At 32.2% G+C, this 17,980-nt stretch overlaps 3 protein-coding genes across 3 annotated transcripts; all 3 read right to left on the bottom strand.

Annotated features, from left to right (window-relative positions):
* Nucleotides 1-1,412: 1,412 nt before the first annotated feature.
* Nucleotides 1,413-2,692, bottom strand: LOC111315114 (transcription factor bHLH30-like). Its single transcript, XM_022916715.2, has 2 exons — nucleotides 2,006-2,692; nucleotides 1,413-1,925 (listed from the first exon to the last, which is right to left on the bottom strand). Exons 1-2 carry the CDS (start codon nucleotides 2,204-2,206, stop codon nucleotides 1,413-1,415), a joined length of 714 nt encoding a protein of 237 aa, XP_022772450.2. The 5' UTR covers nucleotides 2,207-2,692.
* An 8,032-nt stretch (nucleotides 2,693-10,724) lies between these two features.
* LOC111315532 (uncharacterized) lies at nucleotides 10,725-11,473 on the bottom strand. The gene is made up of 2 exons (XM_022917350.2): nucleotides 11,153-11,473; nucleotides 10,725-11,027 (listed from the first exon to the last, which is right to left on the bottom strand). Exons 1-2 carry the CDS (start codon nucleotides 11,324-11,326, stop codon nucleotides 10,935-10,937), a joined length of 267 nt encoding a protein of 88 aa, XP_022773085.2. The 5' UTR covers nucleotides 11,327-11,473; the 3' UTR covers nucleotides 10,725-10,934.
* An 853-nt stretch (nucleotides 11,474-12,326) lies between these two features.
* LOC149513060 (uncharacterized) lies at nucleotides 12,327-13,966 on the bottom strand. Its single transcript, XM_089749288.1, has one exon. It carries the CDS (start codon nucleotides 13,609-13,611, stop codon nucleotides 12,613-12,615), a length of 999 nt encoding a protein of 332 aa, XP_089605414.1. The 5' UTR covers nucleotides 13,612-13,966; the 3' UTR covers nucleotides 12,327-12,612.
* Between the last annotated feature and the right edge of the window lie 4,014 nt (nucleotides 13,967-17,980).

The following is a 17,980-nucleotide window of genomic DNA, read 5'->3' as shown; positions in this document are numbered from 1 at the left end:
ACTTGTGATTGAGAATGTTGTTTGCATGGAACTGATTAGAAACATGGATTGAAATGCTTGGTAACCATACATGTTTATTGGACAATTTTAAGAATATTGGTTTTAGATAGGGATGGTAACACAACCTGCTTTTTTAGGATCGATTTTATTTTTAAATCAAATTTCGAATCAGATTGAATAATAATAAAAAAATTTTGAATTGAATTTTAAATAAATTTGATACAGTATATATATTAATATTTTAATTAATTATATAATTTTTATATTTATATTAAATAATAATATTTTATTAATTTCAAATCGAATCAAATTTAAATATTATAAATATAAAATCAAATCAAATTCAAGACTAACAAAACTTCGATCCAATATGCCATCCTAATTTTAGAGATAAAATGCCATACAAATCCACTTGTACGTACAAATTGGAACAGTAACAATTACAATTTCGAATGATAAATTCATGGCTTGACAACCATATGAAAGACATACATGGTGCACGTAAGTAGTTAAAATACCAATGTTTTTATTTTTCATTTTTTAAAAGGATTGAAAAAAAAAAAAACCATTAAGAACACTTTTGGTGACTGTTTTGAAATTTGTTCTCTATAAAATAAAAATGAACATGGGCTAAATTATAAAAATAAAATAAAAAAAATTTAATGCGAACAATTTGGAACTAAAGACATATCTCTTTTGTAAGAATTATGTTAAAACTTAATCGTTATATTTGATAATTCTTCAAACTTTGAAATAAAGTGTTTTAATATATTTAAAATTTAAATTTAAATATTTATTTTTATGAAAAATATAGTTTTTTTGTACAAAAAATCTATTTGATTGCTGTTTTGGTTTTTATTTTTTAATTAAAAATAACTAAAAAAAACCTAAATACAAATCACAAAAACCAAAAGCATTTACGTAAGGCGTTGATTTTGCCTTTAAACACAAAAAGGGGATGAGGAAAGTAAACGTTTAGGGTTGGTGAAGAGTTAAGTTAGAGTGAGTTTTTAATCATCTTGAATTTGATTTGATTTTTTGTATTTATCAAACTTGAACTTGATTCATTTTTTTTTCATACTCCGATTCGATTTGATTTAATTCGAAATTAATAAAATATTATTTTTTAAATATAAATATTAAGTCGAATTTATTTAAAATCTGAACTTGATCTTATCTCGATTTTTTTAATAATATTTGATTTGATCCAAAATTCGATTTAAAAAAAAAACGATCCTATAAGATCAGATAGGATAAGATCAAAACTTATCGGGGGATTGCCTAACCTAGAGACGCTCCTAAATTATATTAAACCTTTTTGTCTTTAATTTGACGAAATACTCATTTTTCTAATTAATTTCGTTTTATATGCAAAAAATAATTATATTACTACAAATATCACATCAACAGAATCAAACCCTGCCTACCAAAAACCCATGACCGCTTTCACTATCCGACCCAAAGTATTGAACCCGTTTACTTCCTGCCCCTTGGACCAGCCCAGAAACCCGATTCTCCACAACATCCTTCAAAGCCCGTTTCAAGGGCCCAATGTCGTCCTCTTCACCACGCCACTGCATCACCACAACGCTCTTGGTCCGACCACCAACCGTCGTCATCTCAGCCCGAACCACCCTAGCCTGGACCGACCTGATCACCCGACTCAAATCCCCGTACAAACCTGGCCTATCGTCGCAGCAAACGTTCACCTTCAACAACATCCCTTCCTTATCACAAAAACTCAAATCGGCCTCGTCGCATTCCCCTGGAAACAGCCACGACTTGTCAAGCTCTGGTTGGCTGTTACTGCAGAAACCGTCACCGTCACCGTCACCGTCACCGTCACGTCGCCATACGTCTTCCACTTGCTTGTTTAGCTCCCTCACGTGATGGACAACCTCCGCTAGCAATGAAGCCTTGTCCGTCTGTCCAAAAACGAAAATGAATTACGTTAGTGTAAATAGAAGTATATATAAATATGTTTTTTTTTTCTTTTGATAAGAACCTTGGTGGTGTTGGGGAGGAGAGAGCGGAGAGTGGACAAGTGGGCGTTAATACGCTGCCTGCGTCTCCTTTCAGCCTCCTTGTGACTCTTACAGACTTCTGTTGATTTTCTTTCTGATAAAGTCTTGATGGAATCGTCTCCCCCCTTTAAGTTGACATGGCTGTTGTCCTCAAACCCACAGAAACTTTTCACAGGAAACATTTTGTCCTTACGATATTAAGGTAAAAGAAGTAGAAGAATGGTCAAAACTAAATTAACTAGTAAGTGAGAATTGACCCGGTTGATAGTTTTGACTGCTAATTAACTTTGAAAATTTATTGATGGATGAATGACACGAAAACGATGAAAAGAGAAACGGAACGTTGGGGGCATGAGTCACGGCGGTGCCGACAGTAAGAAGACGAATCATGGAAATGATGATGCTGCCAACAGTGTATTCGCTTCACTGCTGCTTCACTTTCACACGCATTCCTTGCTTCTTCTCTTTTTTATTATCGTCGCTGGCTGCTGCTCTCACTGCATATATATATTGGTTACATCAACACGATATATCATTGTTATTATGATGATCAAAACCTGGTTCTTCTTCTTTGAAGCCATGTCTGATATCACTGTGTCAGTCAGTACGTACTAATTTCGTGTTTATATCTTAATTTGTAAAATCTTCTTTTTTGCATATATTGGTGACAAAAACAAAAAAAATGAAGAAGAGGGACAACCTGTAAAAATTGCATGTAACAGTGTTGGCTGGACCCCCACCAGATTCTGACACTGTAGAAACTAGAAAGGTGAGATCAACATCTGATGGCAGTGAGCCCGACAGCATTTGCATGGCGATTTCCTTTTGTTTTCCTACATATTAATGTTAGGAAAATGGGATCTAATCCCATGTAAGTGATTTTGGATCAAGTAAAGGTCATGGGTCTTGATCATTTATTTTACACAGAACCCTAGCTACTTAATAAAAAAGAGGTGGGGTTGTTTTAGGTGTGTGTCGAAAACCAAGCAGAGAAAGAAGAAAAGCCAGGAAAAGCAGAGAGAGAAAAAATAGAAGGGAGAGTTGGTTGAATGAAAGTCGATCCGTGATCCGATTAAGTTGAAACCTTGTCAGGAGGTTTATGATTCAGAGTTTTACATTCTGAACGGTGAGGATCGGGTTTGAAGCTCTCTAAGAACAAATTCAGGGTGTATTTGTTGAGTCACTTATTTAGTGAGATTTCTCCAATTGTTTCTCTAGTTGTTTAGCTCTAGTTTTAGCTAGAGAAGAACATTGTATAACTATTATTTGATAGTGAAAATTTTTCTGATGGCTCGTGATTTTTTCCCTTTACACTAGAGGGTTTTTCACGTAAATCTTAGTGTGCTTTATTTTTCCTGCATATTTGATTATTGATTGTTGTCTATTGCTTCTGTATTGTTGTGATTATTGCTTCAGGTGTAACAAGTGATATCAGAGCGAGGGTTATTTTAAGACATTGATACAGAAGCAACTTAGGATAGAAGTAAATTCTGTTTGGGATCATGGAGGGTGATACAAGTTTCATGATAAAAATGATAGCATCAAATTATTCAATTTGGAAGCCTATGATGGAGGATCATTATACTGTAAAGATTTGTATGAGCCAGTATTGGGTGATTCGACTAAACTAGCAGATATGAAAGATGAAAGTTGGAATAAGCTAGGTAAAAAGATGTTGGCTACAATTAAAAAATAGGTTGATATCAACGTATTTCATCATGTAGCGCAGGAGTCAGATGCTCACATTATTTGAGAAAAATTGACAGCATTGTATAAGAGAAAAATAGGTATGAATAAAGTTATGCTTGTTAAAAAGCTTGCAACTTTACAGTACAGGGATGGACGATCTATTACAAAGCACTTGAGTGATTTTTAATATATATTTAATCGGATGACTACTATGAAGCTTAAAATGGATGATGAAATGAAGGCATTATTTCTTTTGGGTTCATTGCCAGACAGTTGGAATACTCTAGTTGTGACTGTTCTTAATTCAGCTCCTGATTATAAGGTGACATTGGAGATGGCTAAGGACAGTATGCTTAATGAAGAAGCAAGGTGAAAAGATGTAGACCTTGAGAATCAAGCTCTGGTTACAGAGAACATGGGTAGAAACATCGACAGAGGTCAAGACCCAAAAGGTCGTGGTAAGTCTAAACATAGATCCAAGTCTAGAGGTAAAGTGAAGTGTTTCTATTGTGGTAAGGCAGGTCATATAAAATGAAACTGTAAAATCTTGAAGCAAGAGTGAAAAGATGAAAAAAGTAAGAGTTCAGATGATAGCAATGTTACAGCAGTGAATTTAAATAGTGATTCAGTTACTTTGATTTGTACACACGATGATTGTAATCATGTTAGTGATCTCGGCATTGAGTGGATAGTTGACACAGGAGCGACATATCATTGTGTTATTAAAAGAGAGTTGTTTACAACTTATAAAATAGGATACTTTGGTTGTATCAAGATGAGAAACAAGAGTGTGTCACAGATTGTTGAGATTAGTGATATTGTTGTACAAACTAGTACAGGCTACATGTTGACTTTGAGAGATGTCAGACATATTCCAGATATGAGAATGAACTTGCTTGCTATTAATATCCTTGATAAGGAGGGATATGAAAACCGACAAAAGAATGGACAGTGGAAGCTTTTCAAATGATCTATAGTAGTTGCAAGGAGAAAATTATGCTGCACAATATATAAGACATGGATGTAATTGAACGGTAACCAGGTAAATACCGTTGAAAATGATGCTTCAGCAAACTTGTGGCACGGGAGGCTGGCATACATGAGTGAAAAAAAGTTATAAGTTTTAGCAAGACAGTCTCTCATTCCCTTGACCAAAGATATATCTCTCGATTCATGTGATTATTATTTATTTGGTAAGCATCATAGAGTTTCTTTTCGTAAAAGTTCTCAGAGAAAAGAAAATATATTGAAATTAATTTATTCTGACGTATGTGGTCCCATTGAGGTTGAGTCATTAGGTGGTAGCAGATATTTTGTTACTTTTATTGATGATGCTTCACGTAAGGCTTGGATATATATGTTGAAATACAAAAGTCAGATACTGTAGTATTTTTAAAAATTTCATGTCATGATTGAAAAGATGACAGGATTACCCTTGAAGTGTATTCAAACTGATAATGGTGAAGAATACACATCTAAAGGCTTTAAAGAGTATTGCTCAAAGCATGAGATCAGGCATGAGAGGACAGAACCTGGAATACAGTAGCATAATGTATAGCTGAAAGAATAAATCGCACCATTATGCAAAAAGTCAGATGTATATTGAGGATGACAAAATTACCAAAGTCATTTTGGGATGAAAGAGTCAACACAGCTTGTTATTTACTTAACAGGTCACCATCAGTTCCTTTGGGCTTTGACATTTCAAAAAAAGTGTGGACAAAAAAAGATACTTCATACTCTCATTTGAAAGTTTTTGGGTGTAAAGCATTCATGCATGTGTTGAAAGAGCAGAGATCAAAGCTTAATAATAAAGCCACACAATATATGTTTGTAGGATATGGTGATGAAGAATTTGGTTACAGAGTATGGGATCCAATAAAGAGAAAGACAGTTAGACGCAGAGATGTGGTCTTTCATGAAAAAGAAATCATAGAAGACCTTGAAAAAAATGAGAAGACTACACGAGTTATTGTTGAGTGTGATGTTTCAACACCGACAGGGATTTCATAGGAAAGAGCCACAGATGATGAAAATGAGCAAGAAACAGAACTTGAAGATATGAATGAGTCAGCCACAGTTGATGATGAGCCAGATGCTATTAGTTTTGAGCAGGGGAAGCAATCCTCTCTACCTGAGAGTGTTGAGCAGGGGGAGCTACCTTCGACATCAAGTGATGTAGAGTCTCAGCCCAGGAGATCTACTAGAGAGCGTAGGCCATCTACCAGGTATTCAAGTTCAGATTTTATTTTAGTTACTAGTGAAGGGGAACCAAAAAGCTTTCAAGATGTGTAGGTTACTCCGGATAGAGAGCACTAGTTAAAAGCAATGAAAGAAGAGATGAAGTCATTACGAAAGAATGGTATTTATGATCTTATTAAACTTCCAATAGGAAAGAGGCTATTAAAGAATAAATGGGTGTTCAAGTTGAAAAAAGATGGTGACAAACTAGTGAGGTACAAAGCTCGATTGATAGTAAAAGGTTTTTCTCAAAAAGCAGACATCGATTTTGATGAAATTTTTACTCCAGTTGTAAAAATGAGTTCTATTCGAGTGGTATTGAGATTGGCAGCTAGTTTGAATCTTGAACTTGAGCAACTTGATATTAAAACTGTATTTTTACATGATGATTTACAGGAGGACATTTATATGAATCAGCCTGAAGGTTTTGAAGTGAAAGGGAAAGAGCACTTAGTTTGTAAATTGAAGAAAAACTTGTATGGCTTGAAACAAGCTCCGCGATAGTGGTACAAGAAGTTTGATTCTTTTATGGTGAATCATAGCTATAAAAGAACAGCAACGGATCCTTATGTGTATGTTAAATAATTTTTTAATGGTAACTTCATTATCCTATTATTATATGTTGATGATATGTTGATTGTAAGACAAGATGCTAGTATGATTTACAGGTTGAAAAAATAATTATCTAAGTCTTTTGATATGAAAGATTTAGGTCCAGTAAAGTAGATTCTTAGTATGGACATTATCCGGGATAGGAAAGCTAGAAAGCTGTGGTTGTCACAGAAAAAATATGTTGAATGAGTGCTTGGTAGATTCAACATGCAACATGCTAAATCAGTTAGCAGTTCACTTGCTAACCATTTTCATCTAAGTAAGAAATCTTGTCTAGTGTCTAAGGAAGAGCAACTAGCTATGTCTAGTATTCCTTATTTTTCTGTAGTCGATTCTTTAATATATCTTATAATTTATATAAGGCCTGACATTGCTCATGCAGTTGGTGTAATGAGCAGATTTCTTTTTAATTCAAGGAAGGTTCACTGGGAAGCAGTGAAATAGATTTTTAGATATTTGAGGGATACCTCAAAAATATGCTTGACTTATGAAGTTTCACAACCAGTTCTAGAAGGGTTTACTGATGCTGACATGACAGGCGATCTTGATGGTGGGAAATCTACTTCAGGGTATTTGTTCACTTTTACAGGAAGAGTTGTATCTTGGTAATCTAAGTTACAGAAGTGTGTTGCTTTGTCAACTACGGAGGTTGAGTATATTGCAACAACCGAAGCATGTAAAAAAATGCTTTCGATGAAACATTTTCTTCTTGAATTGAAGTTGAATCAGAAAGAGTATGTGATATTTTGTGATAGCCAGAGTGCTTTAGATTTGAGTAAGAATACCATGTACCATGCTAGAACAAAGCACTTTGATGTTAGATATCATTGGTTATATTCAGTGATTGAAGAACAACAGATGTTATTGAAGAAAATCCATACTGATAAGAATATAACAGATATATTGACTAAGATACTTCTCAGAAAAAAGCTTGAGCTTTGCAATAACTTGATCGAAATGAGTTCCCTGGCCAAGGTAAGTTCCAAATAAAACTGCTATGGTGATAAATCTCCTCCTAATGGGGCTGGAGGGAGAGATTGTTAGGAAAATGAGGTCCAGTCTCATGTAAATGGTTTTGGACTAGGTAAAGGCCATGGGCCTTGATCATTTATTTTACACAGAACCCTAGATACTTAATAAAAAAGAGGTGGGGTTGTTTTAGGTGTGTGTCGAAAACTAAGCAGAGAAAGAAGAAAAATCAGGAAAAGCAGAGAGAGAAAAAAGATAAGGGAGAGTTGGTTGAATGGACGTCGATCCGTGGTCCGATTGAGTTGGAACATTGTCAGGAGGTTTATGATTCAGAGTTCTACATTCTGAACGGTGAAGATCGGGTTTAAAGCTCTCTAAGAACAAATTCAGGGTGTATTTGTTGAGTCACTTATTTGATGAGATTTTTCTAATTGTTTATCTAGTTGTTTAGTTCTAATTTTAGCTAGAGAAGAATATTGTATAACTATTATTTGATAGTAAAATTTTTTTTGATGACCCGTAATTTTTTTTCTCTACACTAGAAGATTTTTCACGTAAATTTTAATGTGTTTTATTTTTTTTACGTATTTAATTATTGATTATTATTTATTATTTTTATATTGTTGTGATTATTGCAGACGCAACAATTAAACCCGCCGTGAACATGACATTTCATCGCTGCAATTGGCATGTTTCTGGGCCCAACTTGCGTCTCATGCTTGGTCGGCATCAATTAAAGTTCATTTTTTCCACCGACACTCGGTAACTAGAATTCACAAATGGAGAATAGGGTTTTAACAGTTCGCTAATGGAGCATAGGTTTTCTTTTCCTATATCTTATGTCTAAGGTTTTTTTAATACAATTAAAGATGTTTTTGTGTTTCTGTTTATTTATATAAAGTGATAGTAATGGCATTATATGGGAGAGAAGCTGCATGTATTTTGAGTTGTTAATGCATGCAACTTGAAAAAAGATTTAAATGAATTTTTTATTAAAAATAATTAAATCAAATTTTGAATAATAATTAATTAATATATTTTGATATATTTTTGAGATAAATATTTTTAATAAAAATATTAAAAAAATTTTATTATTAAATAAATATTAATTAAATCTAAATTATAAATAATATTTTTAATATTTTTAATTTTGTTAATTTTTACATTATACTTATTAATTTATTAATTTATATTTTTTATTAAGTTTTTATTACATATTTTTCAAAAAATTTCACAAAAATCTCATTAAAAAAACTTAATATTGCCTTTATCATGTAACTTAATTTATAAGGAAAAATGACCGATTGCAGGCCAAGTACTTGCTTCCATATTCCACTGCCAAAACCCTGAGCTGTGTGGGACCAAAGTCAGAAATGACTGTTTAACAAATTACACCGTACTTGGAATTACTTTCCTTCTTCTAAAACTAAAAGCTTTTAAGTTCAAAGTTACCGAAAGAAATGGAAATGAAAATGGCAAAGCAACCGACAAGTTTGCTCTTAAGACTGTACTTGCTAAGGAATAAATTTTGGATGATAAAAAAAATTTTGAATTCAAATTTTGTTTAAAATCACTTATTAATTTTATCTTAAATATGTAATTTGTAATCACTTAATTTATACGATTTATAATCACTTAAATTATAAAATTTTATCATCGAAAAATTTACTTATTTCAGATTTTTTTTGTAAAATAAAAAAAAAAAGGGAAAAAAGCAAATGGCAAAGCAAGATGTAATGAGATGGGACATTGTTTCCCGTAGGCAGCAAAATGGAAGGTCCCTTTAAAGGCAAATGGAACTTCAAACAGCGTTCAAAATTCTGTATGTTCCAAAAGCTACCTGCATCTGTCATTTACGTGCAACCCAATGGTTCATATCACTTTTTCAACTTTGGCCCCTTTATAACTATTTTTTCACTTCCCCCTCCCCGGCTTCGCTCGAGCAAAGCAAAGGCGTGAGCAAAAGCACAAAAAGAAGAGACAGAAAACATGGAGACAAGAGTGAAAATGTGAAACATGAGAAAAAAGTTTGTCCTTAGAAGAGAGAGCATCTTTGTTTCCCCATTTTGCTTAGAGATTTTGCTATTTGTTTCTGCAACTATTTTAAAGAGCGCTCCAGCATCTGCAGCATAGTGGCATATCAGATGCATGTTAACTACTCTACTTTTCCTAGCAGTTGCATCCTGTATTAAGGTAGCATTTATCAGCAACCAGGTTTTACCAAATACAGCTTAAAATTAGAAGAATGTATGATGACAACTAAACTTAAAGGAGTTGATTCATCCGCCTGATTCTCTTTTACTTGATTTGATTCAATTTCTTCTTGCCTTAGGAAGTATCACCTCCTTTATTTGCTTCTAACAAGTAATAGCCAAGAAGTTAATTCAATAAACATGACATGAAAACATCGTTACCACACAAACTCGATTTGAATATGGCAATCCTATATATATAATGAAAGGTCTGAGAAACACAGCTCAGTGTGCGTATCTTCATAACATGCAGATTTCATCATGAATCTAGACTCTAGAGGGTAGTAGCTTTATGATTATTCTATAAAAGAAAGGGCATGCTTATCTTTTAAAGTTATCGACTCTTTTTTTAATTTGGCGGGAGAGCAAGGAGATAGATATCAGTCCTCTGAAGTCATAAGTTCCTAGACGGTTGCTATCAACCAAGAATTGCACAAATGTGAAGAAACACTAGCTAAGTTACATGGGACTACAACAGTACTAATTGAGGTGCCCAGAAGGTTTCACTTTAATCAAGTCAATCTCATTGCAATTCATGTGACAAAAATAAAAGCAATGCTTCAAAGGCTCTGTTGTTCGCTTCTACATTGTTCTTTCCGGATAACCAAGGCAATCCTACAGCCATATCCAAAATGATGGGAGAACCATCAATTACAATCTTTAGGAGTAATTTGCTAACTATGACAAGCAGGTCTGCCCAAATAAGAATCTGCTTCAAAACAATCCAAAATGAAAGGGAAAAACGAGGTAGGGGAGAGAGGAAGAAACTTATTACCTGCTCCAAAGCTTTGCCAAAAATCTCTTACAAACTACCATTATTCTGTCCTAGAATATGTCAGTATAGAGACAGCATTTCAAGATAATCACTTTGAACGCAATAACCATGCAGTATAATAATGCACATGAGTGGTTGAACCACAAAGATGGAAGTACAGGATAAAAAATTTACCATTTTAAACTCAGAATAATATTTCATAAGGTCTGAACGTAAGCTGCAGGGGACATATAAGACACTTCAATCCTTGCATGGTTTTATCGACACATTTTAAATCCTTACAAGTTTATAAAACTCATAAAATCCATAACAAAGCTTTCTAAACTTTCCCTTTAAGAAAAACGACAGTTAAGAGAGGATAGAGAGAAATGACTACTCATAGCTCCATACAGCTGCACAGCAACTTCCCCCCTCTGATTTATTTCCTGGTTTACAGCTCGCACTAACACTGTTATCATCAACAACCTGACACAATATTGAGTAGAGAAATAAAATTCACAGAACTACATAATTCTGATCAAAAGGCTAATTAATTTCTAGAAGACCGGATAAATGAGTTGCACAACCAACTAAGACCGCATTAAGCATACCAGTGCTGGCCACCAGGAGTTTCCGTGGAGTTTGACCCATATTAAATCTCCTAGTGACACCTTCCCTTCCAACTGCAAGGCAGCAGATTCCTCCTCATCATCATTGTTATCATGAATTTTGCTACCTGCAGTACTTTTACCTTTTGTTGCCTGTCTTTTTTGTGATTCACACATAATCTAGTTTCAAAAGCCAGTACATTTAAAGACATATCATACATGATCACAACTCCACCATCACAAATAACATCAGCAAAATTTGCCACGAAAAAGAAAAATCAGCATTAAAACGGATTTCTAAATAATATATATTCTTTTAACAGATTTCATTAATGGGTCGAGTAAAACCCCAAAAAAAAATAATAACTTCACTGCACATGACAGTCTTTACATATACACGACAGTTTACTCTACACATTCAATTTCAACAGAGTTCAGAGAAATGTTGATTTAGAAAGAAAATGTTACCTCAACAAGGGTTAATGATGAATGTCATAAACCCAAATAATTAAGTGATCAAAACTTTTAAGTGATTGTATATGCAAATCTAAATCTTGATAGACACTGGAAATGAGATTCCACCTTTACATTTTGTTTGGTTAGCATGAAAAGAAAAGAAAGTGAAATGAAAGAAAATTAAAGAATACATCTTTTCTGTCAACAAATGAAACTAAAACCCGACACCCAATGGCCCAAAAATTAATTACCTGGTTACCTGCCTGTGGAATTCACAGTCTAACTTTCACCTGCTACACCTATCTCTACTCATCAACTAAACAATAATTCACAGCAACACAAGGAAAGCTCCTTGGCTATTCAAACACTGCTGTTATAATTAACATTTCTGCAGTTTGTCATTAGAATCATGGAAGATGCACCAGTCCAACAATATAATTTAATCTATGAAATGAGGAATGAATCAATATCTCAATTGCAATATGAGAAACGTACACAAACAACCAGTACTGCTGCGTATGACAACAATTATGGTAGTGTTCTAAACCATCTCCTATTTCACAATTGCAGGGAAAAAGTTCCTGTCAACATCGGTGAATTTTAGCCATATTTTCCTAAAAGACAGAGGAAGATGAAAAGATCACCTTTAGTCCAAGAAACTGACTAGAAAATGCACCGATTCAATCAAATGCCAAGAAGTAAAATTGCTCAAAATCAATGGTGAAAGAATTTGCAGGCTTGACATTACTGCGTATATGATAATGTTACATAATCACCTATCTGCCAGTCAGTACATGAAAACAACCTATAATCTACAAACAAAATAATTAACAACAACTACAACAATACTAAAAAATTCCCCCAAACATAGCAAGTTTCAGCCTCATTTCTATCCTTCCTTCTCCATTCATCATAATCCTCGGTATCTGCCTCGAAAACTCCTGCATCACAGTCAGGTTCGTTCTAAACCAAAGCTAGGAAAACCATATTGCCTTACCTATAAAACCTCACAGTGGATTCTTCCTCGGCCTCCCTCTCTTCCTTGGGGCGGAATTGGACACATTCCCACCCGAAATCCCTGCCACATTATTCCTACTTTCTACCACCTTCTTCGTGGTGGTCTTAGGAGCAACCGCTGGCAGTGGCGTAGCTGGCACACTATCTCCATTTCTTTCACTCTCCTGCCGCAGTCTTGGAAACATAGGAGGCATCCAATTCGGAAACCCGGTCGGAGCTTTTCCTCCACCCTCCTGACCCCCAGACACAAACCCTAACGGGAAAAACGCCCAGCAACAATAATACGCTTCTTTTCCCGGAACCAACGGCGGCAAAGTCGGAATCAAAACCGCGTGAAAAGCTCTCTCACAATTCTGGCACCTTAAACAACAACCTTCGTAATCCCTTGGATACTCAAACAACCTATAACAGTATGGACATGCTGTCCAAAATGTTGACAATCTTAACCTTGGATTCTCGTTTTGCGTCTTCGAATTCGGCGTGCGATGTTGCACGCAATCCTGATATTGCCCTCTTCTCGTGACCGCTAAATTCCCGGCTTGATTCGAACGATCGCCGGCACTGCTTAAATCAATCCTCGTAAACAAGCTCAACTCTTTGTCGTAAAGAGATTTTTTCGAGCTGTTAGATAAAACGGCCCATGCATCGGCTACGAGCTTAAACGCGTGATCGGCGAAAGGAAACTTATTTTTGTCGGGGCGAAGAAGGAGAGCTAGGCGACGGTACTGTTTCTTGATGAGATCGTTGTCTTCGGATCGAAGATCCACTTGTAAGATGGAGTACCAATCGTGGTGGTTGTTTATTCTTTTTTCGGTGGCGAGGAGGACGTCGGCGACGGCTAGGATCTGATCTGACCCATCCAAGAGGGGTTCGTTTTCTTGGGCTAAGATTGCGAAGTCTCTTGAGCCATTGAAATCACGGTTTTGGAGAAGCTTCTCGGCGATTCCTAGAAGGCGTATGGCTTCGGCTCTGCTGCCGTTTTCCTCCATTTCCCACCGGTGAGGGTAAGGACCTGTTCGGATGGTGAGAAACGATGGGATTTTCGATTTTGATAGACTTATACGTTGGAATTTCTACGACTAGATAGAAGGAATTGGTGTTAGAGTTTTGCTTAAATTACAAAGAATTTTAGGTTTTTTGCAGTGGTAGGGCGGCTGTTTTTGATCTTTTTAAAGGAATCGTAGATTTTCAGACAAAAAAACCTTGAGTATGTCTTTGAAGTTTGAACTTTCCGTTGCGATTTTGGCCAAGTGAAACTGGCTCTGTTTGCCTGCCTGAGTTGAGACCCGGCACTCATTTTTAGATCTTACTTAGTTTTAGGACTCATTTGTATTTCGCCGCATTTAAGATGTGATAGAATTGAACTCATCGAATTTTTAATTAAATTTAAAAGTTGATTTTAGTAAGTTTTATTTAATATAAATTTTTTATTAAAAATTTTTAAATTATAATTATAATAATTTTTTTAATCACAATTATAATAATAATAATAATTATTTTTAATTTTATTATAATTAATTTTATCGTTAATCTAAATAAATAATTTAAATTTTATTGAAAGTGCGATTATGGTGGTGTCAATGAGTTTAATGTATTATTAATTAAATTTAAATATTAATTTTAATAAAATTTATTAAATATAAAATTTTTATTAAAATATTTTTCAATCAAAATTATAATAATTTTTTTATTAAATTAATTATAATAATTATTATTTTTAATCTAATTAAAATCAATTTCATTTTCTATCCAAATAAAATCTAAATTAACTGACCATTTTTGGAGAAAATTTATTCAGGTTTATTTGAATTTCCTTTTCCATTTTTTTAGTATGAAAAGATTATTCAAAATTTATTTATTTTGAAATGCTACAAATTGCTCACAGGACCCCAAAAAATATTTAATTCCCTTATATGTATCCCTGATTAAAAAAAGTTGAATTTGAATATTTTCTCTAAAAATTGTACCTTTGATTAAGATAAATTAATAATGAAAATTATTCACTTCTACTATCATTGATAGGAAAAAAATTTTTAAAAAAATAAAGTTATTTCTTCTCCATATTTGATATAAAAAGATGAAAAATAAAAGAAAAAAAATTTATGTCATACTTGCAAAAGCTCGGCCCAGACCCATAAATAATATCTCGACCATTTCATTTTTCAAGGCTGGGGCAGATTTGGATACATGGTTAAGTTGGGCCTGACCCATAAACATCTTTAACCATCCATTTTTTTGTGAATTTGTTTCTCGAACGATCTTAAATAGACTCTTTTGCATCAATTTAAGGAAGATGATGAACTATTTTATGGATCATAGCATACAACATTGCTTTGATCATTTTGAAATTTTGGTTTACTAGTTATGAGGAGCATTAACAATGCCTTTGGTTACAGGCAAAAACAAATTCATGATGCCAAGGTAGCTCAACAATTATAATATGCACAAGTCCATGTAGTTTTTGAAAAATGGTATGTTCATGGAGAGTCTTTTTGGCTAATATTATGTCGTATTTCATCTTTTAAAATTATGTCAAATGTTCAAAGAGAGAGGATGGGATGCATTAATTTCGTATAAAATAAAAAATATAGGTCATTGAATATATAAATATCGGTATTACGCGTTTTAATAAATCGATTTTATAAAAAAAAAAGATATTAATATGTGATAAGTGATATTAAAATTAATTTTTGACTCGTCTCATTTCATGTCAAGCGTCTTAGTGATGGTATACAAGGTAAGTCAATGAAATTAAACAAAAAAAAAAAATCATACCAAACATTAAAAGAGATTAGACAAGATTCATTAACCTTACATCAAATAAGAGAAAATTACTCGGCATGTATATAAACAATGATGTTGCATATTTTGAGAGAACAATAACAATGTGACAAGAGTTTTTTTTTTTTCTTCAAAATTTTAAAAGAAACTAATTTGGGTATTACTAAAAATTTCAGTTTTATATTATAATTAAAAAATTAAAGATAAATTTAACGCATCGAATGATTCATAAAATATAAAAGATTAGATTAAAAATTATGCATAGAAGATATACTTTTGGTACAAACTTATTTTTTAATAAATATAATATTTTAAAATACAATATAAAAATTATATAAATAAAAAATACAAAAATAATATGATTTAAAAATTTTAAAAAATTATAAATAGATTAAATAAAATTAAAAAATTATATTTTATATTTTTATGTTGACATAAATTATAACATGTAATTTTTATATAAAATATAATATAAATATAATATTTTATATGATATGATGATGTGAATTATTAAATTTATTTTTTTTAAAATAAAGTAATTTAATTTGTAGTACTGTATTAGTTTCAAAGCATTTATTTCGCACGTGAGCTTTTAAGTTTTGCATGGGTCAACTTCAGTTTTCGACTTTTTCTCGTGCTCCGGTAGCGCGTGAGCGCGATGGAAAAGGAGAAAACCTTTTTCCAATTTCAAACAAACAGGCCTTTACCACTTACCAAAAAAATTTATTGGAACATAGAGGAAAAAAATAATAAAGTTCAAATAAACAAATTTAATTTATTGAAATTTCAAACAAGTCTCTTGGGACCACAGAAATTTCCAAAGAAAAAACCTCAATAAAAAACTCCCTTGACTATTGAATTGACTTGTTTCATGTGATTTTGCCATATAAAAAATTAAGCAAATGAAATAATGAGAGATATGGAAACCTGAATCCAACATTGAGAATTACAAAAAAAGAAACAAAATTCACATGAAGGCTGGAAGGCTTTAACGTCTCTTGGTAGTTATTCTATTAATTCGATTAATTTTGAATTAAATTATTTAAAATTAAATTAATTAAATTATTTTATTAATCAAATTTAATTTATAAATTTATTAATTTAATTTAATTTAATTGATTTAATTAATTATTTTAATTAATTAAATAATAAATATATTTAAATTTAATTACATTGTAAACTTTTAATTTATTATATTTTAAATAAATTAAGTAAAATTATCTTACAAAATATTTAAATATCAAAGTAATACATTAAAAATTTTAATAACTTATGAAATTAAATGATTCATTTTATATATAGATTATATATATATTTTTATTTTTAATTAATTTGATTTGAAAATCGAATTAATCAAAAAATAAAAAAATTTTAAAATTATTTTTATTAATTGATTAAAATCAATTCAATGAGCTATCAATTATTCAAATTAAATTAGTTGGACATTAAAATCGAATTATGAACATATTTATTTAACAATGAAAAATTAAAATTTATTTGAGAGTATAATAAAAAATATTTTCATCACTTTTTATTATAGTTTTATGATCAAACTTTTAAAAAGTTAATTATAAAACACAATTATAATGCAATAAAACTCTATCCAATCACACCATCAAATAAACCCTATTCCTTGGTGTGAAAATGCGTGAAGTCTTCAGTTTCGCAATGAGGGGCCTCGACGGTACCCCAGCAATGGCCGAGCCAAGCAATTTATGCTCCCCTTCATAGTGCCGTTGCACATGCCGCGCATCTCCGTCGTATTCCCCAGTCTATTCTTAAACAGTGTAAACGCGATCATCTGCCTCAGCCAGCCAAAGTGTTTGTCGAAACGCAAACAACATTTTTGGCCAAAAGAAAAGAATGATTTGATTCGTCCTCAGCCATCCAAAACTGCCGTCGGCCTGCGACATTCCAATATTCCATCCTATCACACTCATTTTTATTGGAGGCATTGTAGTTTCAAGTTCAACCTTATTTAGTTACCTCTAAATAAAATAATTTCGTGTATTATTGATGAATTATTAATTCAATGATATTAAATTCGTTTTTAGAATTTGTTAGAATTATTTAAAAGTCAAAAAAATATGTTGATCTCTTTTTTATTAGAGATTTTTTATACATAATTTGCGGTATTTTAGGTATTTGTTTCGAATTTAATTTTATATCAAATTTATTACATTATTATTATTTTTGGTTAATTTTTTATTTTTTATCTATAAATATAGATATCAAAATATTTTTAAGATAAGTCATCTCTAATCTAAATTCTCTATCTAGCTTTTTTTAAAAATAATTTTTACGTACATGTCAAAGTATAAATGTAAAAAATATTTTTTATCATAATTTTTAATTATTTTTCTTTCATATCCTTTTAAGAACACTGTTATTTCGAATTTCGACGCAAAAAATTAAAGATTTTAAACTTAAACTTCAATAGTAATATAAAAATTTTAAAAAAATTTATATTTTTTTATTTAAAAAACTGGATTTTATTTTTTATTTTAAAAGAAGAGGGTGAAATACATTCTGTTGAATCAAGACTAGCACATATTGATTGAACAAAAACTGCTGTCG

Source organism: Durio zibethinus, chromosome 20 (genome assembly GCF_047325235.1).
Source record: "Durio zibethinus cultivar Kanyao isolate XHJ-2024 chromosome 20, ASM4732523v1, whole genome shotgun sequence".
In the NCBI taxonomy this organism is placed as follows: Eukaryota; Viridiplantae; Streptophyta; class Magnoliopsida; order Malvales; family Malvaceae; genus Durio; species Durio zibethinus.
This window is presented reverse-complemented; position numbering and strand designations above follow the sequence as displayed.